This window comes from Ictalurus punctatus, chromosome 18 (genome assembly GCF_001660625.3).
Source record: "Ictalurus punctatus breed USDA103 chromosome 18, Coco_2.0, whole genome shotgun sequence".
NCBI lineage: Eukaryota > Metazoa > Chordata > Actinopteri > Siluriformes > Ictaluridae > Ictalurus > Ictalurus punctatus.
Genome location: NC_030433.2, coordinates 12,941,399 through 12,967,213, shown reverse-complemented (window position 1 = coordinate 12,967,213; position 25,815 = coordinate 12,941,399). Strand labels below are relative to the sequence as shown.

Genomic DNA, 25,815 nt, shown 5'->3' with positions numbered 1-25,815 from the left:
AGCAACATAATATATTGTTTCTTAATATTATCCATTACTAAGGCCTCCAGACCGGTCACATGGTCCTCACATGGACCTGGTCTTAAACAAGCAGTATTAATTTAAGTAGATCTTCATACTAGCTGGAAGTGGAATGACGAGGGCTTACCTTAGACCTGAATGGCTCAGGGAAGCCTCCATGAGGGATGCCAATGTGGCCCTGTAGGAACTCCACCACTGAGAGAGGGAAGGAGAGCTCATCGGCCCGCTCTTCCACCTCGGCCCGTGTCAGGGAGTTCTGCACCATGAACTGCGCCAGGTCGCCCACAATCTTCGAAGACGGGGTCACCTGGAGAGAGACATGAGTGACTGAAGTTATCTTACACCTCAATCTCTCCAACACCCCAACCACTACAATACATTCCTTCTCCGTTTTGCCTTAGCATTGTGAAGTCTGCTGAAAGGATATGACTTGGAGAAGATTACATTTAAAATCGCACACAGCATGAAGGCAAGGTAAAATTAAATGGAGTGAAGGAGACAATGGAGAGGCGGTAATGAAAACCAGTGTTCGCATGGCACACAAATGCTATGATACTTGTTGGCCTGTTCCGCTTGGGCTGAAGAGGAGAACAGAACAACAGGCATTAATTACACAGTGGGAAATAAAAAGCAGCAAGGTGAGACCAAATATGCACAGATACCAGAGACTGGTCAGGGAACGGATAAAGGGCACATAGATAAAATTTGCTGAGGCGCTGTCGTTTTCTTAAAGCGACAAATTTGACCCGGCTCAGTTCCAAAGGAACCAGTGACAGGATCACGCCCCTCCTGTGTGGCATTTATGCCATTTTCTATTTTTATTAGAACTGAAAGTAGTGCAGGAGGAGAGTGACAATGCAGTCAGCATGCAATTAAAACTTGAAGGCAGAGTGAAGCTATTGGGTCCAGGACTCTTGTGATCTTGCGAACATACGTGTGAATTGTAGAGAGCAGCACGAGGTGTCTGTCAGAGCAGTAGGTGATAATTAAGTCGTATTTAACTATAGAGAGCATGCTGTATGAAAATTGCGTTATTTAATTACAGCATATCTATGCTTTCAAAGTCCTCATAGAAATCAAACAGCTGCTGCTGACGACACGGCACTTTCGACACTCTTGCCACAGGTCACAAAAGGACACTGATTGGCACTGTAGCAATCAAACACTGCAGCTTGTGAACACAACTGAAATGAATGCACTGTACTACTCTTCCAAACAAGTCTTCCTTGGATGTGGTCCACTTACCTTGATGAGGTCTCCGAGCAGTTTGTTGGCCTCAGTGTAGGATTTCTTCACCTCCTTGAACTTGTTGCCTAGGCCCATGCTGTGAGCCTGAAAGTGCAGGTTGGTGTACTGGCCTCCTGGGATCTCGTTCTCATAGACGTCCGCGTTCCCGGATTTCATAGTGGCTGTGCAGTCAAATGGAGCGTAAAGACCACGGGCCACTTCCCAGTACTCACTGTAGTCAAAGACCTTATCCAGAGATATGCCTGAGGAATAAAATGCATGGGATAGACGTACATTTACAGGTACATCTCAAAAACTTAGCATATCACGGAAAAGTTCATTTCCCACCCCTTGTAATTTAATAAAAAAAGTGGAACTTTCATATATTCTAGATTCATTACATAAAGTGAAATATTTCAAGACTTTTTGTTTTGATCTTTATGATTATGGCTTACAGACCATGCAAATCAAAAATCTAATATCTCAAAATATTAGAATAAAGAATTTATAATACAGAAATGTCAACCTTCTGAAAATTATGTTATTCACGCACTCAATACATGTTCGGGGCTCCTTTTGCACAAGTTACTGCATCAATGTGGCGTGGCATTGAGGCAATCAGCCTGTGACTCTGCTGAGGTGTTATGGAAGCCCAGTTTGCTTTGATAGCGCTCTTCAGCTCGTCTGTATTGTTGGGTCTAGTGTCCCTCAGATTCTCTATGGGGTTCAGGTCAGGCGAGTTGGCTGGTCAATCAAGCACAGTAATACCACGGTCAGCACACCAGTTACTAGTAATTTTGGCACTGTGGGCAGGTTCCAAGTCCTGCTGGAAAAGGAAACTGCATCTGCGTAAAAGCTCATCAGCAGATGACATGGCACCCTAAATCATCACTGACTCTGGGACCTTGATTTCCAAATGTAAATTTACTTTCATCTTCCCCATGATTATGGTTGTGTGTACTGAATCGTACAGAGATTAAAGGCTCAGGAAACCTTTGCAGGTGTTTTGAGTTAATTAGCTGATACTGGATTTTTGATTTCCATGATCTGTAAGCCGTAATCAAGATTAAAACAAAAATAGGCTTGAAATATTTAACATTGTGTAATGAATCTAGAAAAGTTCCACTTTTTGAATTAAATTAAGGAAAAAAATTTAATTAGCTTCAACAATATTAACATTTTTTGAGATGCATTTGTAGGTCATTTTCACACTTCCTGAGACCCCCCCCCCAAGACTATCAGATGTAAGACACCCCTGAAGTACACCACAGTGATAAGAAAAGCGTACAATTCCATACCATTATTCTGCACGTGTTTCTCTGCACTGCTCCAGAGCTCTAAAACAGCTTTCACAATTCACCAAAAATGTACCCAAAAGCTGTTTCAAAGCTTGGAACTTATACCTACTCCTTATGAGGGACTTTTCTGGGGCTTTCTTCAACTAAACCCTTGTGCAATTCTCATCATGTGTAGAAGCTTTTCACTCTCAGCTATGTATGACACGCAAATGCAATTGGATAAACTTGTACTTTACATCCTCTTTCAAGTTTCATGATGGGATGAAAATTTTTATACGGTTAACAGAGTATATTTAATGTCTTACTGACGTATAAAACTTTGGGGTATTGTAATTCTCTCACCTTTCGGCAAGCATCATGAAAAATGCATGTCTTGTGCCGGCATGAACAGCTAAAAATCTTACACGAGAACAATTCCTCGGTTGCATGTATTCCTGCACAACGCATAAAAGCGCGGTTCTTCTCTGCTTGGGTTTTAGTACCATAGGCAAATAATTTTACAAACCTGCGTGCACTAAAGCGATAGACAGAATTCCACAATCAATCCATGGTTCAGTAGAAATTCCTCCGTGTTAAAGCAAAGCAATGATTATGAATCCCTTCCCCAAACAAGCCAAGACTCAAGTATTCGGCCCAACCAGTCATTTTTATCCAGAACACTTTTAAATACTTTTTACCTCAAAAAGTAAACTCTCAGAAAAATGGTACCAAACTATACACTTCGCTCATCTCTGCAGAGCACCTCAAGGGTTTATCAAGTATCTTTTACCTGATAAAGTGAATGTAGTGTACCTTTAAATCTTATTTAAAGTAGATAATTAGTCCTGAAGGACCATCGTTCTAGAGTTTAAAAGATACACCACAAACATTTCCCTGTTCAACATGCATATAAACATACCCTTGAGGCACAACCTAGTGACATGCAAAGTCATGTCACAAAAAAAAGTCAGTATACAAACTGCTGAGGATGCAACGATCCAAAGTACATACAGAATCTATGATGATATGTAACCCATATACTGTAACCTGAGACAAACGCTGGATTGCCTAGAAAAGTTCTAGTGTGTTGCAAGTAACAATCAAAGAGGACAAACTGCATAAATAAGAAACACTAAAAAGTTTGGTAATACTTTAAATCCAGTATTATTCATGTATTCAAAAGAACACCTTTACAGTGGCCTGTAAAGCTGTGTAAATGTGTAGTCATAGTTGTATGAGTAACACAAATTCTAAAGCATCAGAACTTGATAATGTCTGATTATATAAACACATAATCCCATTCATTCATCTTCAGTAATCACATTCATGGTGGATTCGGAGCTTATCCTGGGAAGACTGGATGCGAGGCGGGAATACACCCATCACTTGATGCGAGGCGTGAATCACTCACTCATACCTAGGGCGATTTACTGCGAGAACAAGTGAAACTCCACAGAGACAGTAAACTTGAACTCAGGATCAAACCAAGGACCTGTGAGGAATTAGATCTATGCAATAAGTTATAATCAAGAGCGCGTGCTATAATGCATTACAACATTAGTGTGCATTACATTCTTACGAACAAGCATTATAAGATTATATAACCTGACATAAGTCATATGCTGATGCTTTATGAAGTCTTGTAACTGCATGTAACTAACTATAAGTACTTATGAATGATATAGGCTTATCTCAGGCATTATAAAGGTACTATGAATGCTGTATAATGTTATAATGCCATTTGTAATTTATTATAATACAAGGTTGACAGCAAGTGTTAGCAAAAGTTCAGAATACAAAGAAATTATATTGTAGATGATATGTTGTCTTAATGGGTAGATCATTATGGTAGGAATAGAAACCTGGGGGCCATTCGGACTAGAGTGGAAAGCTTATACCACTCCTGAGAAAAACACCAATTCAGCGAGATCTCAGAGGACACGCCAGGCACCCTGAAGCTGAAAAACCGAGTCTTGAGAAAGACAGAGGAAAGAGTTGGAGCCAAAGACTACGCCAGCACTGGCAGAAACTACAAAGCAAATAGCTGCACATCATTAATATTTCATTATTAATAAATCAAAAGAAGCTGTCTACTTTACTGGCTGTGACTGCTAATCAAACATGCGGAGCCAAAACCTACTGGAGTGTTTAATCACGATGTGGGGGGGTGCAGGGGAAAGGATGACAGGGCATAGATTGCTTCCTGCCTCTCACAGTGCCATCACTTATGAACAGCAGCCAATTAATCAATCAATGAGGCACTTCACTCGCAACAGTTTACATGCACATTTAACCCACTCACCCTCCCTAATTACCCAGCACAGTGATAAGCACAATCGAGCATCAACGCGGCACCCGAGTCTCAAACAATCACACACACGGAGCTCTCCCGTACACTTACAAATGACAGAAGACACTGACACTCAGTCGAACTCTTTCACTCGCTCTCCCAGGCTTACATGCAGTGCCCTCCACTAATATTGGCACCCGTGTTAAATAAGCAAAGAAGGCTGTGAAAAATTGTCTTTATTGTTAAACCTTTTAAAGATTTTGAAAAGATCAAAAAGAATTCACAAAAATACTCTACGCTCATAGATAAACAACTGCAAAAAAAACACATTTATCCAAAAAAAAAAAAAAAAGTGTGTGCAACCATTAGTGGCATGCACACATGTTTTACCCAGCAACACAAAGGGGCAGTGGTAGCTCAGTGGTTAAGATATTGGACTACTTATAGGAAGGTTGCGAGTTCAGATTCCAGCACTGCCAAGCTGTGGCCCTTAACCATCAAATGCTGTCGTATAAATGAGATAAACACAAGTCGCTCGGGATAAGGGCGTCTGTCAATTGCCGTAAATGTAAAGGTTTGTAGCCGATACTGACATAAGCATGACTTCTTAGCCAGAATGAACTGGTGCTATGTCCTGGGGGGGAGAGTGAGAGAGGCAGTAATAATAGCAATACCTACTGAGAGAATGATGGAAGGATGAGATAATGAGTGAAGGGAAAGAGCAGATAAAATGACAAGGTGATGAATTGAATTAAAAGCAAACTGGAAACAAGTGCATGACTCATGATTTAAGTGATATCAACTGTAGTGCATACTACCGTTTATACCACAGCACTGTTGGATTCTCGAATTGGCCAGATTTTGGTTACCTCTTAGTTATGGTTACTATAGTAACAGCTCACTCACAGGGACTTGTATGGTGGATGATCCAAATAATCTAAGCCTAATGAATGTTGTTGTTTTTTTTTTTTTTAAATGTGATATTTAACAAAAAAAACAGCAATAATAACAAAAATATATAAATAATAGATACGCCGAAGCTTTCTGTAAGGAGACATTTATGTAACTTTCATGGAAGGAGTCTCCAGTGTCAGCACTTTGAAACAGTAAGTTTTCACAGGAGTTTTCCCAGACAGAGGATTTGTGACTCCTGTGGTTTGTTTTTTTTGTTTTGTTTTTTTAGATTGTTGCATCCAGAAATGCTCGATTTTACTGCGGCTTTTAAAAATTTGTGATGCAAATTGTAGAGCATTTTGTGATTTTTTTGGCAGAAAACTATTTGAATTGATGCTTTGCACGGTCTTTCACAATGATTCTTGGTAAATGAGACCTTTTAGATGTACTCCTGTTCAACGCACATGAATCGAAGAGGGCTTTGAGCGCGAAAGCGAGAGAGACTGGTTTCGAAGTTCCTTCATGCACATTCTTCTTTCAGCAACATGGCTTCCAGTCCCTTGATACACATCATCAGAAATCAGCAGACACTGGATTTGTCTACTCCACTGAGCCCCCCCCTAAAGGAAACGCACCAGCCCGTAGCACTCAATGTCTCAACAGCTCCATTTGCAACACTCATCGGTTTTACGTTACAACGGGCAGTCAACGGTTGTCTTTCAACATACCTTCTTTATCCTGTCCTCTTTTTGTTTGACAGAAGTTTTATTTCCAATACTGAAGAATAAACTTGCAGAGAATGCTTAAAATGCACAGAAATGTATTTATATAATTATACTTAAATAATGCATCTATAATTATACCCAAACCTCAAGGCTGCACTAGTTGGTGGTTTAACATCAAGAACAAAATCAGTGCTACAAATGCCTAAATTGGACTAGTTGAAGACAGCAAAAACTTTGTCTGGACTTTTTCTAGCCTAAAGCTCATGTAAAATTCCTACCAGTGATCCTGTGACATAGCACATGATGTCTGAACCTGCAAGGACTAAAGGAAAGCACTTTAATCATATGTCTCAGCTACTTTACAGGGGTAGTATGCACACTCGTCTCTTTTTGGATCCATTCTTATAAAGTAACTCAAGTGCTTTATTTGCATTTATAGTAATGAGAAGGAGCATATTCGTAAAGAACAGGGAGAGAAAGAAATATACGCTTTATCCAACACTACATAACTAACATATTGCAATGCATGATTACAACCCACATCATCAAATGTGCCGTTGATCCTGCAGTAATTGGACTAATCAACAACATGACTACATGCTGAAATGAGGGCATGGAGCTCGCTAAGCAGTGCCTTAATGACCACCTAATCCTAAAATAAAACTCACCATCGAGCCACTTGTGGGCTAATCAGTGTTAATGGGACCACAGTAGAGACAGTTTTAGGCTCCTTGGGATTTGTTCTCTTGAAAAATGCAAAACAATGGTGTGGTCATGAAATGGCATGTCAGCATCTTTACTTCTAGCAGCATATGAGGACGAGAAACTAGAACTAAATTATGAAATCTACCGTCACCATTCCAGAGATTGCAAACCAGCAGGACAGAACTACTGCTATGTTCTAAAGGGGTCACATTCACAAGTTCATCTGAACTAGCCACTCCTGCAGTGTTAACAACTTCAGAAATCCAATCTTCCAGACTGCATCTCAAGCTGTGATGCAATGACATTTCTCAATTTGGTACAACTCTGGTTGGAGTTAAATGCTAAATGTAGTTACATTGTAATCTTAGTCATGGAGTGATTTTTTTTTTGGTAAGTGAACTCACAATCCATGTTTCTCAGTGTCCAAGCAACAGTGTTTTTATGACAAACCACTTGAACAGCAAGTGCTATTACAAGCCCTCACCAACGAGGCATTTCATCCCCCAGAACAGCTACAGTGGATGTTTTATTGGGGTTTTTTCCCCCCTTTTCCCATTCTGTGTATTTCTGTGTGTGAAAATCCCAGGACAAATGTTACTTAAATATTCAAACCAGCCAGTCTTGCATCAGCAGCCATGCCACACTCAGTCACTGACCTCACATTTTCTCCCCATTCTGATTCCTAACCTAAGCTCTTGTCCTATATTTGCATGATTTTATGCACTGCTGCTACATGATCAGGATAACTGCATGAATGAGCAGGTGCACCTCATGAAGTGGCCAGTGAGTATAAGTGCAAGAGCAAGCAACCGATAGTACTACACGGTGAGCCTGTTTCATGTGTGTGTACAACAGCCAGAGTAGAGCCAAGAGAATGAATGCAGGATCCAAACAACCCGAAGCGACAAATGTTTGGGAGCTACTGCGCAATCAAAACACAAATGACCAAGAATTTAAAGCAGCTTATGCCCTGAAGAAACACACCCTCAAAAAATACCAAGACACTCACACCTTTTCAGAGGTTACATTTACTATAACCCGACCTTTCTGTGGCTATTATTATGCAGCTCTGGCTACTGGAGTGCAAATTGTTTTTAGTGGCCTTTTAACTGAATTACACACTGCAAGGCCTTTATGTATTGTCATGCACTGTGAAACTGTTTATTGCAGACTACAGAAATGTTTCTCATGAGTAATTTCACACTACTGGCTGAGCTGCACATGTGTGAATTCCTAATGTGCAGATTTTGCATGGCCTATGAAAAGTCCTGCGCTTGGAACGCAAAACCGGCGATGAATTCTGTATGTCACGGATGGCTGCCAAGCGCTAAATTGTCATGCAGTAGGGACAGCACTGATAGCAACATTCGATCATATAAACTCAAGCCTCCTGACAATTCCGCTGCTTAGGCATCATCTCCAGAAGCCAAAACCAAAGACGGGGGCCACAGGAAGGAATCTGCTGGCGATAGACAAAATCGAATCGGCAAAGCAGCAGACGCCTCCTCATCGCGACGAGTGCTCTGATGTGATTCTCTCTGCCAATGTCACACACCCACGACATGCTGCAGAGAAGAAAAGCAGGTCGGGATTGGGGGAGTATCTGGGTAGGATTTTTCACTTAACCACGCAGAGAGGAGAGGAGCAGGGACTGAGTGGATAGTGTCCATTTTTTTTTTAATACCAGAGAGAGAGAGAGAGAGAGAGAGAGAGAGAGAGAGAGAGAGAGAGAGAGAGAGAGAGAGAGAGAGAGAGAGAGAGAGAGAGAGAGAGAGAGAGAGAGAGAGAGAGAGAGAGAGAGAGAGAGAGAGAGAGATACATAGACATATTTATACACACACACGAATGTGTCAAAATAATACTCAAGTATAGTAACAAAGCGCAAATACTCGAGCCCCCCCCCCTGAATTTTCGACCATTAAAAGATTATGATGTGTGAAATGATAAACTGTTTAATATGGTCGGGAAGCTACTAAAATATCCTAGGAACAGCTCTAAACCTTTAGCGCCATAAAGTACGCAAGGGTGTATGCAAATATGAATATATGATTATGCAAACTTGTCCTCAATCCACCTTAACCACCCACTGCTCTCTCACAAAAAGTCTAAAGGCCATCTGAGGAAAACGCAACCCTGTATGTGAGAACCATCTGTCCACCAAGATCTGGGAACTGTTGATACATCAGAATGGTTTAGAAAAGTTTAGGTATTGAGACGCTGCTACTGTAAAACTGTACTGTATTTTTCTGTATGTAGCTTAGCACAGAGCTAGTTTACATTTAATCATAGACACGAGTCTAGTTTTAGTATCTGTGTCATATTCTCAGTTATTTATGGTAACAGTAGCTAAACCTGTCAAAATACACAAACCACCAAGACTACTACTAGATAATGTTAAGTACGGCATAAAACACAACCGAGCATGCAGTTATAGGAAAATAATCCCCGGCAGGGTGGTGTCATGTGACCTGACTTGAAAAGGAGTTAATTTTGCCAAACAGCTTATTTTCTTAAACAGCAGCCAATCCTGAAGGGTTTTCTTCCCCATGCAATTTGTCAACGAGTAAAAATTTTATTTCAGTAATGAGCGCATCATACTTTTTGTCCATTTATAGTAACTTAATGCTGCTGAACGTCTGTGAGACAAGTTAATTCCTGTTATCAATTACATTATAGCAGCTATAAACAGTCGTTCCCTAACCAGTCCCCCCCCCCCGAAGTATATAAAGACCAAAATAATAATAAATCGCACCAAAAAGCGTACACACATCTCCCCTGAAGAATTTCTCTTGGAGGAAAAAATGTTACAGCACTGACACTGAAGACTCCTTTCATAAATGTTAAATAAACATCTCATTACAGAACACTTTACCAAATCAAACACTTTTTTCTTAAAAAACAAAAAACCTTGTTTTGAATAAATTCTTCGTTTGTCTTAGATTGTAAAGCATCCACCATAGAAGCAATAAAATGAATATAAACTAGAATCTGAATTACAGCCAGCAATATTTTCAGAGCTGCTGTTATAGGAAATTAAAATCAACACCTTCTGGCCAATCAGATTCAGCTCAAACCATGCAGCTTGTTTTATGAGATCACAAGCAGATATGACACAGATAAATCTTTTATGGAACTACTTAAAGGCCAAGTTTTACATGACAAAATGTACATTTTTATTGCCAAGTTAACAATGTTGACCCAAACACCATTTCATATTATAGGAATTGGCTATACAAGAGGAGTTAACTGATTAAAAATCATGGTTTTTAAATGCAGGGGTGAGTAGGGTCTAAGTTTTTAGCCAACAGTCCAGTGACCTGAAAGACTACAGAACTGGAAACTATCTGCCCTATTCCACTGGCATCCATCCATCTATCTATATATATATCTCACACACACAGGCAAGGTGCCAAGCTCATAAAATGAGGTTAAGCACCAGTGGTTGCAGTAATGTCACAATTAAGGAAAGGTCACAAAGTTGCGCAGTACATCCAAACGATGCCCGTGCATTCTGACCCCTCTTGCTGCCCTTTTCTCGCTCTCACCCCTACGCAGTCACTTCTTCTCCTCACTTGTTTTCTCTCACCCCTACGCAGTAGTTCTCTCCCTCGCTCATGTACATGCTCTGTGCTCTTTTTATTACCCTGGCTTGTCTGTCGTGCTCTGTTTGGGAGCTAGTTCTGTAATGGACGTCTTTCGAACCAACTCGCCCTTGGAAAGAGAGAAGAGCTCATATGCAAAAAAAAAAAAAAAAAAAAAAAAACGCATAAATTCAACAAACAGCTACAAGTGCATGTGGTTATGGAAATGGGATTACTGGAGTGTGCGTGGTTATTTGGATTGTGCCACTCGGGCTGATGGGGGTGCTTTAGAACAAGCGACATGAATACAGGGGCAAGAGTGCTTCTGGAAAAACAAAGAGGTTGCAACAAATGTTTACAGCATGAGCGTGAATTCAGTACAAATTCGTAACACTGGCTGCCTCTTAATATCACCCTGGTTCAAGAGTGCACCATGCTTTGAGGAGGGAAAAACAAGGTGCGTACGCAAACAATTTGATCAATTAGGCAAAAAGAATCAAAATTAAGGTGCATTTTTAAACCATCAGGAATTCTGGTATTGAGGACTATGTACAGTAGATCTCAGAATTGTACCCTAGTCACTCCTAAAAACTGTATTCATATTGTTCCTGAAAGTTTTTTTTTTTTTTTTTTTTTTAAACACTATTTAAAGAGGCAGTCTGCAATTTTTGAGCCCTCTTCTATCTGAGAAGTGAATTAAAATTGAAAAACAAAAACAATCAAGGAGCGTTCCCTTTCCTTACGCCCAACTAACTCATTCTTTTATTTAGAAATTTATAATCCTTCCGTATTGGAGGGCAGAGAATTTCTGGGCCAGAAAAAATATACACACACACACCCCCAAATACACAAACCTGCCAGACCTACTGCAGACCCACTGCATGATGCTATAACTACTCAAGCTTCTTGAAGGTGTTTGAATATTATATGATTATTCCGTTCTTTAAAAAAAAAATAATAATAATAATTTAAAAAAAAAAAAAAAAAAACCCTTTAGAACGCAAGAAGCTGCGCCTTTAAAGAAAGGTCCAAACGGTCAGTAGACCTCACCGGTGTTGTATTTGTTTCCTTTAGTGCAGGCGACGATGGCACCCATGCTGGGCTGGGAGGTCATGCCAGCCATCGAGTCCACTGCAACATCGACGACATCAGCTCCGGCTTCAGCACACGCCAACATGGCTGCCACGCCGGCGCCCGCCGTGTCATGAGTGTGCACGTGAATGGGCGTGTCAGGAAAACGATCCCTCAGAGCACCAATCAGCAAACGGCTAGCTTCTGGTTTCAGCAACCCGGCCATATCCTGGAGTAAATGAGACAGAGTGAAAGAGATTGTCAAAGTGTGTGTGTACGCTTTAGAATAAGAGACAGTAGATCAGCAGATTATCGTATGAATGGGTGGCAGCTATCTGGGAAAAGCACCACTGAGGACAGTATATGAAAGGGAACATTAGCAAAAACAGGAAGAAAGCTCATCCCAAAGAACTTCAGAACAAATCAACATCAGCCTGAAGATCAGTCAACATCCTGTTTATGACTCAAGATATTGCACCTTGATGCAAAGTATGTGCGTGCCAGCCTTCACAAGCTCGTCAGCCAGCTTCAAGTAGTAATCCAGAGAGTATTTCTGTCTCATGGGGTCAGAGACATCGCCTGTGTAAGAGATGGCTGCTTCCACCACACCTCCTGCTGCACCAGCTGCCTCCATTCCCAGCAGCATGTTGGGCAGGTAGTTCAGAGAGTCAAAGACACGGAAGATATCCATGCCATTCTCTTTGGCCACCTCGCAGAACCTGGAACAAAGCCATCACATTACGTACCATTCCATTACTACAGTGTTGCTTTGTTAAAGAATGAATAAAATTTAAAAAAAGAATCATTTCTGAGGCAGTTTTCCATTTAACCACTTTTAGGGTGCTTTCACATCTTTTGTTGAGTCTGAATCAGAGTGAAATTGATTCTTTTGATTCGTTTACTAGGTGGGGTGGTTTAGATTCACACTTTACATAATTAAACAAACCAAAAAGCCAAAAAACATTAATAAAAAAGCACATTGTTCATTTTCAGCTCTATCAACCAACATACTCAAAAGGTAAAAATATCTTCGCAAAGTGCTGGGAAGAAATCATAAAAATGGAGTCCTTGGCATAGTCATACAATCAAAAATACACTGCATGTTTGGTTCACTTCCTGCAGTCTGGGAATCAGGGTTGAACCGCTTTCTTACATCAATCAAACCGAGCTGGTCACCCGAGCCACTTCGATCAGGTGATATTTTTGTTCGAATCAAACGGACTAAATGTGAAATCACCCTTACAGCTTTGTATCTTAGACGGACAGTGAAACCAAAGTGTATGTATGTGTGTGTGCGTGATGCTGACTTGTAGACTGCATTGTCTGGGTAGTTTGTGTATCCTACAGCGTTGGCTCCTCTCAGAAGCATCTGGAAAGGCACATTGGGGATCAGAGACCTCAACTCCTGCAACCTCTTCCAAGGACACTCACATAAGAAGCGCAATGCCACATCAAATGTAGCACCTAGAGAAAAATTGGGTACAGACGTGGCTTTTTAAAGCAAAACTCATGAAATGCAATAACTTCTTTAGTTTGCCTGTTTCTCGCCCTGCCTTTCCTCCTTCCTGCTCCTGCTGTAACCTTGGGAACACAGGAATACATACCAACACAAGTCCACTGTGAAACAAGCACAAATATGCAACAGTTTGAGTATTTGTGGCTCCTCTATAGCAAGAAAGACATGTTTATTAACAACTTGGACAAGTGAAACCTCGGCAACACGGTCTAACTTACAATTGCATAATCTGAAAATTGAGGGGAAACTTAAATGGTAAAAAAAGGGGGGTGGGGTTTTGGGGAATCATCCCCTCCACCATTCCCTTTGGTCATCAGACAATTTAATCTAAGATGTGTAGTATGAATATTTTATTTAAATGTAAATAATTAAATTGAGATTAAGAGCACTTCATTCCCTACAGAGGGGCTACTCATGTAGACATGCATTTATTAATAATGCAGAGATATGTTTAATGGGCAACAGAGAAATTGCAGTGAAAACATTTTTTTAACCCTCCTATTAAGTTATGGGTCAATTTGACCTATTTCCACATTTGAGATGTCTGAAATACTAGTTAATCTCTCTCTTTGAAATTTTTGGACCTTTCCTCATTTAGGGTCATGAACATATATGCAAATATTTCGTCTTATGGCTTGTCTCAGACAGGCTGTAATAAAAGTTTACTGTTTTAAGCTGTTCTTTGCTGTATTTAAACTGTGGAAGTGATTTTGACCCATAACATAAGGGACGGACCCCCCCCCCCCCCCAACATAATAGGAGGGTTAAAAAAATAAGACTGGCAACCAATTCTGTGAAAGTCATATCTAATATGCATGATGACTTGCAATCTTGCAGAATTATACAGTAAGTATCTGTCATAACACTTTATAACACCAAACCACCCTTTGTATAGTGGATTATGACGAGATATACGCTTTAAGCACTACTTAAAACATGTTATGTAATGCCTTCTCATATATAATAGAGTATATTGCCATATATATAAAAATATACCATATATAATATTTATATGGCCTTCATATCTACAATAAAGCATGAAGCAAGACGAGGAGTAATCGAGCTTTAAAAGCAAGACTTTTCCTAAGCCAACTCTTCAAGAACTTTCTAAAATATCTGATTATCAATAATGCACTGACAAGCAAAAAGAGAAGCCAAATTCTGGGTTAAAGGTGAGGGAAGAAGCAATGAAATAAAAGCAGAGGGAAAAAAAAGTTTGAGAGAGAATTGGAAATGGCGCACCTCCCCAGTTTTCCACGCTGAAGAGGCTGCTGAAGTTGTGAGCCACGAACGGTGCAATCTTTTTGAGGTCATGAGTGCGCACCCGAGTGGCCAGGAGTGACTGGTGGGCATCTCTGAAGGTAGTATCCATCAACAGCAGACCTTTGTGGGCACGCACCGCTTTGGCAAAGCCTTCAGGGCCTTCTTTCAGCAAAACATCCCTAAAACCCGTTGGAGGCGCTCCTAAAATGTGCACACACACAAACAGTAATCAATACTACAAACATTATCAGAACCACCAGACTGTAGAGAATCACAAAGAAAAAGAATCACCATTTTAATAGCACCATTATTCACATGCATTCTGTATCTTTTGTACTGGACTGTCTCTCTCTCTCTCTCTCTCTCTCTCTCTCACACACATACACCTGGATTGGGCTTTGCAAGCCACTCATTGATTTCCGCTGTATGCTCATCACATAACCTTAAATAAATAAATCCTTTTACAAGCACATCTTAATGTCAATATAACATTCCAGCTTCAAGAACTTTACCATAATTAAATAAAATAAAAAACAACAACATTATAAAAAGAAAAGGAAAAAAAAAAGGTGTCATGGACACATGCTTTATATAATCCTGAGACTACACCTGCAATTTCGTGCAAGAGGTAGTGCAATACTGGAATAAAATGACAATATGTGGCATAGAAATAGGAAATATGAAACGTATAATATTGTGTCATTCAACTGTGGCAGACATGGTTTAACAAGAAAGTACTTTTGTCTCTTCTTTTTGTTTTTATTTTTACCTCATAAACAAAACAAGGATGTTCAATAAAACTGCATGAAAGACTGCAAATGTTCCTGAACTAACAACCTATCGACGGGGTTGTAGATCGACATCTGGATTTCTGTAAAGCTGCTTCGTAATGCTATTTATAAGTTCTATACGACTAAAAGGAAGCGGAAGGGTGCTGGAGAGAGCTTGAACAAAAGTAACATAAGGAGGACAGAAATGATAAATATAAGCAACAAAAATAAATAAATCTTACATTAAATCAAAACACAAGTTGATGGTAAAATGAACATGCTGCCAAATATTGTTAATATTCTTTGTCCAAGAAAGTGACTTTCATGCAAATGAACTGATTGTGGCATAAATGATGCTTAAAGGAAAACTCCAGCAGAAAATACATTAAATGTTTAAATTGAAATATTTGTGATGGTATTAGTGATTATGCTGCCAATATATTGGTTGATGCTGTATTTTCATAGTTAGTGGTTGTGTGAGAAGCGAACATCACAAGCACATTTACCATCACTGTATATTCAAAAGAGAAAAGAATAAGAGCTTCTAATCTCACCATTTTTCAGCAGCGTTCAAGGTCATTATGAGAAATCCAATGTGGAAGTACTGGAGACAAGTTTCACTAAGCGTTCCAGAATTCAATACATGGCAACAAACTCAGCTTGGCCAGTTAGTGATGTACAAAATATGACGCACAGTGGCTTTGATCAAGGACAGCGGTATTAGTATGAGGATGCTTATGCCCCAAACTCTGGAAAAATTCCCAGAATCTGGTCGTGAACAAGCAAATCCACATAGCCAATCATGAGTTTTAGCTGTTTGAGTAAACTAAACATGGCCACACTAGGATGGACTGGAATACTGTTTAGAAAAGTCAACATGTTTTTGATTATTACTGAAGTACAAACTCCATTGATTATTCCAACTTTGTACACTCATGTCAAAATCCAAGAGTAGTTTCACAATTAGGTTGAACATAACTTGTATAGTGGTTCAAAACCTACGTAGCCGAAGGAAGCAATCCGAATAGCAAATGTCTTCACTAAGGAATTGTGGAAAAATAGAATTGTCTCTCTACAACTTGCAGTGCTCGAGATATGGGTCAAAACATAAAATTCTGTAGTGTAGCATTGTGGATCCCTTCACTTGACTGAGTAGAGGGGAAAATTCTTTACCATTATGCAAAATTGAACGTATTTGCTCTCCAAAGCATTTTTAATTCTGAACCCAAAAAATAAGTAAAATCCTAATAATTCCTAACAATTCCAAAGGGGTTTCCAGCACTTTGTGCCTGGACCACTAATAAATACTGGACACCATTGGATCTCACATAATTAGAGCTGCTACAACTAACCAGCAAGACTGATCAAATTCAATAATAAAAATAGGTGATGGTGGATTTTATTATTAATTAGCTGATGTTATGATGTACCTTGTGGCACACAAAACATTTCCTTTAGACTAAAACCCATCTGACAGAAAACGGTGGAGAAAATGGTACAATATACAAACGACAGTATTTTACATGAAAATTGGATCAATTGGAAAAATAAAAAACAAAATAAAAATAATCACTGAACACTGTCTAAAACATGGTCTAATGTTCTCTCACTTCAAGAAATCATGAAAACAGTCATTTCCACTGTATTTGGCATTTGCATATTTTGTTCATAATTGACATCCTGCATCAATAATGCATTTAAATAGAACAGAGCACTGTTAGGCCACAGCATCTGTGCAAGACATCTGAATCAATTGCCTTGTAAGACATTAAACCTTTTTTTATGCTGATAATTAAACCTTTTTTTGTGCTGATAAATGCTGCATTGTTTCATTTTTATTAAATGTACACTATATAAAATATATATTTTTAATATAGACAATATTTTTAATACATGTCAAGTATCAAGTCTTCAACCTGCTTTTGGTTTACACCGATGTTGCGGAGTTACTCCAAAAAGAAGTCGATTCCCTCATTCTAGGCATTGAAAACAAAGCGCTCTGGCGTCGATTCCACACACCAAAAATAAACTTTGAGCACACATGGCAAGTAAAATGAATTAGCCAGTGGATAATTGACTTTATTTTGAAATTGACTGGTTGCAATTGAGCAAAACAGGGCTTGAAATACAGGCAAGTCCAACCCAGTGATTGTGATCATGGGTCTATTGGTCACACTGATATGTATATAGCAGCAACAACAACAATAATTTGATTTTTGAAAAACAAGCACTTAATATTCTCTGATAATATGCCATGTCAGAATGTCTGATAAATGTCCGTAATAATGCATTTAGTTTGTGACCCATTATTTAATAAGCCTAGTTAAAAGTTCTGTTGTATTATTAGTTGATTGAAAAGTTGGAAATAAATATTTTTTAGTACATTTAGTATAATAATCATAAAACCAATCAATAAAAATAATCAATAGATCAATTAATTAAAAATAATTAGTTGTGGACCTTTATATTAATTATAATTATACCACAACTCGGATAAATTGTCCAATCTGATTGATCAGAAGGTGTGCATTATTTTGCGTTATCCAGTTGTAACACGAATGATGGGTTCATATTAAGGAACCCATACTAATACGTTATTATTTCTGTAGTTGCAGCTCTTACACAGGGACTTGTGTTTTTTTGTTATTTAACAAATGTTTATTTAACATTTATGGAAGGAGTTCACCTCACCCAGGGTGACCCCTGCCTTGTGCCTCAAGACCCCTGGGATAAGCTTCAGGCTCCCCTCGACCCTGCGTCAGATATGCGGTACCGAATATGGATGGATGGAAGGAGTCTTAGGTGTTAAAACAGGACAGAACGGAGGAGTTCTCTGGTTTCTTGGTAGAATGACAAGGGACTGAACTTTAACTTGGTCTAAGTGGATCTGCGCAGAGCTAATATTGATGGTGTGCATGTGTGTGTGGAGGTGAATTGCTTACCGAGAGTCACCGGTGGGATGACTGGATCAACGGAGGAAGGCTTAGCCTTTACAGGGATGGGAGTCGTTGGGCCATTCACCATGACATGACCTGAGATTAGAAAAGCCATACACACACACACACACACACACACAGATAGCTACCTGACATCATACTGCACTCAACAGAATGTTCAAAGCTACAGCTATTTATTTAAAGGCCAGCTACAAAAAGCTTGATATGATGAACCAGCTGTCTTTAAAATATGATCTGAGAAACCCAAGTATCAATATAAAAGGTGAAAGTCAAGAAAAACAAGCCTTCAAAAGGATGCGTTTCCATTAAAATGAAAGTGTATTGATCCTATGTAGAGAAAGCTTTTGAACATGTGCGCCTGCTTTCTCCCACTCATGCCGTCTAGTGAACTTGACCTACACCTGAACATCACACAGAGACCACTGCTTTAAAATGAAGCTAGAAAAATAATGTGTCAGGACGAATTTATTATGCTGGTGCCACCTTACCTAGATAATGCAGGAGTTTCTGGGCTCGGTTCTGAACAGGTTTGAGGATGAAAAGGTCCTGGTTCTCGTCGATGAACTGCGTGTCCACGGTGCCATAAAGGAACTGGTCATTACTCAACACATTCTGGAGGAAAGGGATATTTGTCTGTCGGGAAAGGAAGAGGAAAAAAAAAAAAGAAAAAACAAAACAAAACAGAGCCTGAAATAGTGGTTAAACTGAGAAATTGCTGAGTGGTGCAGAAGCTGAGAGCTCTAGACACAACACACTGCAGAGACATAACACACTGCTCAGGCGCTAATGTTTCTACACAGGCAATGGAGGCCTTTCAGGGTGTAAGCTTAAAATCAATACCATTATCTAAACACTCAATACAACTTCCATCACAGAGCATTTTCTCTATGTGTGTTTATGCAAAAGAGAGAGATGCAGTCATAGGTTATACAGTGCACAAGCACAGAGAAATGACACTGCTTTGTGCAAAAAATAAAAGCCTTTTAAACAGCACCGATTTTAGTGTGTGTGTGTGTGTGTGTGGGGGGGGGGGTGTCAAAAAAAAGATTAAGTCGACAGTTTATCACAATTGACGACATCTATAGGATCTTCTATACGATCTAGTGATTTTTTTTTTTTGTGTGTAACTCAGCAAGTCATCCAACATACAGTCTAGCAGTCTGTTCTAATTGGTTTTACCATTGAGAATGTTTGACACAGTAGGTGTGGTTTCTTTTGCCATTAACCAGGAATGCTATGTTTCAGCAAAATGACCAGTTCAACTAAACCAAAAACTACACAAAAGTACTGAAACTAGCTAAATCAAGCGAGCACAAGAAAAGGGAAACTCGTTTGTTTCTTTTTCCACAGCCGTTGCTTGGGAAACAAGGTCACCAGGGTGCATATGAATTACTGATGTACAGATATTATCCACTCCACAACTCTGCTTTCCCTCTCCCAGACTTTGCAATATATCTTATCATAGAAATAGTTCTGTGCATCACAGACACACCATCTGCACATACACTTTGCTTTTGTTTGTGGAAAGCTATTAGATCTAACTCAGATTTTACCACCATTGTCAAGTTTACTGATGACACTGCTATAGTGGGCCTGATCTCTGATAATTATGAGGAGGCATACTTGGTGGAGGTTAAAAGCCTGGAGAACTGGTGCCAGGAGAACCTCAATCTCCTGAACGTCAGCAAGACAAAGGAGTTGTTAGTGGACTTCAGCATGAAGTAGGAAAGGAGCCATCACCTCCTTAAGATCAACGAAGCCCCAGTGGAGAGAGTGGACAGTTTCTGTTACCTTAGTGTTCACATCATGCAGGACCTTTCCTGATCCTGTCACAGTAACACCCTGGTGCAGAAGGCCTGTTTAGGCCATCTTTACCCCCTTTGCGGTAAGGGACTTTAAACTGGCCTCAAAACTGCTAAGAAACTTTTACACCTGCACCATCAAGAGCATCAAGGCTGGTTCGGGAACAGCACCACGCAGGAAAGAAGGGCTCTCGTGAGGACAGCGAGATCAGCCGAGTGTGCTATCTAGACTATCTAGAGTAAGCTGTGCTGGACCAAGGCCAGGAAAATAGTGAAGGACCTCAGCCACCTCAAAAATGGACTTTCCTCTCTGTTGTGGACAGGGAAGTGCTTCCACTCCTTGAAGGCCACCACAAAGAGAATGAGGAGCTTCTCCACCACAAGCCAATCAGGCCCTGAGCCAGGACAACACCTAGGCTTAGACTTTGGATTTGTTTACACAATACCTACAAACCACACATTCCTGTTAATATACCCATCTTACCCTGCATGTCCAAATATTTATTATAAAATGTTAGTATTTCACTACAACTACCTCAGCCCTATGTTGCACAGCATTGTATAGTACGTACAACCTCACATCTGCCCTTTTTTCCCCCCACATATAGTCCACAGTTTCTTATTTTTCATTTAATTTGGCAGTCCTGTCATTAACTGTCCCATCAGCTGCTCCTCCCCCATGCATGAGGCAGTGTCATTCCCAACTCAGTGGGCCTTTATTAGCACTTGTAGTTCCCATTTATGACCACTAGGAGCAACAACAACTCAATGGAGCTAAATGAGCAGTGAGCACACAGCTGACAAACATTAGCTTATATCAGTCAAACAACAGTTTCTTTGGGTTTTTTTATTTTTATTTATTTTATTATTTTTTTTTTTAAACACTGGTTACTCAAAAAAGGTTATTAGTCTTGCAATGGCATTTGGATTATACAGATTTGTGAATACGGACTTTTGTTGAACAGCTGATATATATTGTATATATAAACCTGCTCCAATGGACAGGCCATCACTGCTTTTACGGTTTTAATACTCTTCATGCTACTGTAGGTCTGACTTGCTCACAGCTCAGATATCATTAGAAAACAGTTCTTGAGGAAAGACCCAGGAAATGGGATGCAATATGGCAATGTAAGAGTTGGTTTAAGTGAGCTTGAGGTCACTGGACCACTGCACATTCTCTCCCAAGTTCTACCATCTGGGGGTGGGTGATACGGAGAAAACATTAATTTCTCCATCCAAACCAAACGGTCCACTGAGGAGAAACGCTGATTTACCATGCAGCCAAGTACAACAGGTGCAGAAATTATAGTCGCATTTATAGATATAAACAAACCAACTGACCAAGTGATAAAAGCAATATGTAAATAAAACGGCTATAGCAAGAGGACAATAATTATAGATTTAATTTGATAGATTTTAACGCTCCACGTTATAATCTTTCATGTAGAGATTTTCAGTCTTTTCAAGACTAGCAGAAAAAAAATAAAAAATCAATCTTGTCTTTAAAAAAAAAGATGCTGCAGTGTGTAGCGGTGTATTCATTACTCTCCTGATAAGTAAATAAGACTTGTATAATCTTACAATCAGTCAAAACACTTTTGAGATGCGGTTCAAGTAGATAGTCTGATTGACGTGCTGAGGTTTTAATGCTATTTGGGATACAGGAACAACAGTGAGCTTTCAATAGCATCATGATCACACCACCGCATCCAGCCCGCGCTCAATACTGAATATTTATGGAAACAGACATACACGGAAGGTAACCGGTAATACACCACAGGGACATAATTCTGCCCACTAGCCACACTGTTTTTACAATCATGCCGAGCTTCAGCCTTTCTTGAAGGGTCTTCCATTTTAGTTGATTTTATTTCAAGAGAAGGAGAAAAGAAAAGAAAAGAACTCCTGACAATACCTTAAGCATGATCCACTTACTACAATGAGTTTGATTTGATGTCTTTAAATATCATTTGCATATGTAAGGTGGTAGTTTTGCAAAACATGAGTTACTTTTTTTTTAATTGAAAAACAATGATTTTTTTCTCTTCAATTTTACATTTACAAAAATGTATTTCAATTACTAATTAATAGATTAATTATTAATAGATTTTAACAGCCGAGCTGTTTATTATAGTGAAGCCTGGGAGTGTATTAACAGTATTGACAAATAGCCTAACAAGACCCAAAATGATCTACGGTGATATTAAAATCATATTACCAAATTCCCAGCCTCATCACCTTCAGTCTCACACACACACACACACACACACACACACACACAACTCAGCTAATTTAGAAGAGAAACTGAGACATACAAATAGAAAGAGAGACAGAAAGAAAGAGATAGAGTAGTGGTGTAACCTAATACTGCTGTCAGCATCTGTTTTCTGCTCCAGATAACTGGATCTTAACCAGAAGTGGGCATGTCCTAAGCTGGAAGATTTTTATTTTTTAAATTAAATATGACCCCTACCACTATGCTTTGAGAAACCAATGACAAAAACCACCGTTGGGAGTGGGGGGGTTTAAAAAAAATAAAATAATAAAAAATAAAAAGGTAGAAGTAGAAATGCCAGCAATTTACCACTATGACTCTGACAGTCCTCAACCTCTGCTACATCACTCCATAATTGGTATCAAAAAAAAAAAATATATATATATATATATATATATATATATATATATATATATATATATATATATATATATATCTGTATGCAATAATTTATAACAAAGTTTAGTTGGGTCTAGATCCTAAAATGAGTAGTAGCCTAATTGAAACCATCACAACACTGACCAGGAAGTCACTAAGGATGAACAAATGAACATGGTAAATGCATAGTGCAGCGCTGCATTTTCTTTGTCCTGGGAGCTGAGCATTGGCTCAAGCCTACATGAAAGTAAGAACCTCATGCTTGTGACATTATTTTGCTTCCCATGCGATCACACTATTGATGTACACTTATGAACATTTGTTCATAAAAAACAATAGTGTACCTCCTAATCGTATCTGTACTTGCATCCATTTAGAACACATTATCTGTTCCTTCCAAATAACGTCTTCATATTCAATTACATCCCTGAGAGAGAGAGAGAGAGGGGGGAGACAGACTACACACACTCTGACCCAGATTCCTGTGACTGCAGAACCAATATTACATCCTTCACCACACCACATACCCCCCTCCCCCTTTAACCTCCCACTACACATTAAACAATATAAGACTTAAGCACAAATAGATATCAACAAAGCACATAAGCAGGACACAAGATGTGTGCTGAAAACTCAATGTGGCATGAAATAAGACAGGATCGTCTGTCAGACTCAACCGACTACACAACTGTTCTTTTAATAAATCCGACCCTCTCGCTCTTCCAAGTTATAAAGGAAAGTTAAAAAATCTTTCAACAAAAAAACAACAAAAAAACAACAACCCCACACCCCAACAACTAAGAATTAAGGCACCATCGATAACGACATTTCTAAACATATTTTCTCAGTACTTTGGTCTCCTGTCCACACAAAAACAGTAAACTTCACTAGTGGCTACATCTTCACTAAAACAGATGAATGGCAGCTGTTTTCCCCTGCAAACACCAGGGGCCGGTTTAACCAGCTGGACGACTTGGCGGGACATGCCTTAAGTCCTTTGTAGAATTAATAATTTAAGTAATAATATAAGTTTGTAACCATAGCAACATGAATGTGGTGGTAACCATCACCACAGTAGAATGTGTCAGTGTGGATGCGTCAGTGTGGACGCTGGGAATAGCTGTGTAGATGTAGCTTTAGATGGTGCAACAGGTGTAAAAATTTATCACAAGGCTGGACATAGCTAAGCCTAGGGCTTAGCTATAAGCTAGGGCTTACACCCAACTTTATTCATTTACATTTAGCTGGTGTAACTGGACACTGGTGGTTACCATAAAACCCCCATATACAGGTGCATCTAAAAAAAAATTATATTGTGTAAAATTCAACCCCCCCAGTGATTTAATTCAAAAAGTTAATAAACTCTCATATATTCTAGAACATGACAGAAAGTAAAAGATTTCAAGCCTTTTTTATGTTTTAATCTTGATTACGGCTCATGGAAATAAAAAAAATCCAGTATCTCAAATTATTAGAATAAAGAGTTTTCTATAATCATTTCTATAATAGAAATGTTGACCTGAGAAGCTCTAATCAGCTAATTTTAATCACTACCATACCACCATCATTACTACGTTATAAGCTAGTTGACTCCCCCAAAAATTTCTCTTTAGTGCGCAAAACTGCCTCTCGTCTGAAAACATTCGTTTAATTCAAATATTTTGACTGCTAATGGTTAAAAATTTCACTTTTTCTGACATCCCAAGTAAATATAGTTAATGATGCTTGATATAGACTTGGTAGACAGATTGTTTAATCATTGTTGGATTTTATTTCACACTGATAAACTTAAAACAAAAAGGTGCTACTTCTTTCAAGTGGGAAATATCAAAATGAGAGATTACTAATGTGGGGTGCAGGGGAGGGGGCACGGCTTCCAGATTCCAGATGTTGATTGACTCGTCAGTTTTTATTGGGAGGAGAAAAAAAAACCCTGCTCTTTTGATGTATTAATGAGTGATATCTCTGAGCAGTGTGTTCCAATGCTAAATGCGGAGATCCTACACAAGTTGAGTCTCCAGTGTCGGTGCTTCGGAGGCAAGTTTCTCGACACAGGAAAGTAAGGTCAGAAAAGTCAGCACATGAGGCATTCCATTTTATCTGTAACATGACAAGCTTCGACTTTTAGGGCGGGGGTTAAGAGAGGCTGGCGAAGGAACAACCGTTTATAACCGCTATAATGTAAACGATAGCAGGAACAAACTTGTCTCATGGACGTTCACCATCAAGCATAATTAGAAACAAATGTATGACATGGCATTAGGTGATCAGGAAAAAATTGTCATTGTAAAAGGAGAACTGCTTTGGTACAAGTTGTGGAATAAATTGCCCTGGGACATGCTTTTATAGCAAAATAATCCACTTTGAGACAGTATCATTCCAGCCCATTGTTGTTCATTTTCCTAAAACAGCATGCAATGGCGTGTTTAATTCTTTACTTACGGCTTTATACATTTGTCAATGTAGTATTTTTAAGCAGTGTGCTTGATACAGCGATGTGTGATGCCTACAGTGTGAAGACAAAAAGCACACATTGAAACAGTTTTCTCCCCTGACAAGATAAACAGCAGTACACCACTGGAATTTAAAAAAATAATAAAATAAAAATACTGCCCACTAGCCTCACGGTTTTCACAATGACTGCATCAAGTGGGTGGCAGCTCCAGGAAAGAACCTTCACAACACAATGCAGTCCTTAAGAGCACACTGAGACTAAAGAGAGCTTCAAGGCCAACTGTTTGCCTAAACAAACGGGCGAAATTAGGAGCACGTAGCAGTCACAGAGCTGGCAGGCAATTACATAGTACACAGATAGAAACATTCATACGGAGACACCACAACAGAGCAAAACTAATGGCCATAATACTACAGAGATCTTTACTCTATTGCAGTTTACATGAGATTGTCTGACAAGTTTTACCACGAAGAAGTGCTTGAGAGAGCTGAAAGGATCTTCTTCAAGGAACACAATGTACTGTTCTCCTAGTCTGCGGTCATTAATGTCAATGTGAATTGTAAACAGTACTAAAAGAAATTAAAAGACTTGTTTTTGTACCTGCG

General features: G+C 39.3%; 1 protein-coding gene across 1 annotated transcript in view; it reads right to left on the bottom strand.

Annotated features, from left to right (window-relative positions):
- Window positions 1-25,815, bottom strand: part of pcxa (pyruvate carboxylase a) — a 180,021-nt gene that overhangs the window by 8,046 nt on the left and 146,160 nt on the right. The window contains exons 11-18 of the mRNA XM_017492563.3: window positions 18,786-18,930; window positions 18,283-18,372; window positions 14,550-14,771; window positions 13,099-13,255; window positions 12,270-12,510; window positions 11,771-12,020; window positions 1,267-1,511; window positions 149-328 (exon numbers count right to left, since the gene is read on the bottom strand). Coding sequence (XP_017348052.2) covers window positions 149-328; window positions 1,267-1,511; window positions 11,771-12,020; window positions 12,270-12,510; window positions 13,099-13,255; window positions 14,550-14,771; window positions 18,283-18,372; window positions 18,786-18,930 — 1,530 coding nt within the window. The remainder of the gene's footprint in view (window positions 1-148; window positions 329-1,266; window positions 1,512-11,770; window positions 12,021-12,269; window positions 12,511-13,098; window positions 13,256-14,549; window positions 14,772-18,282; window positions 18,373-18,785; window positions 18,931-25,815) is intronic.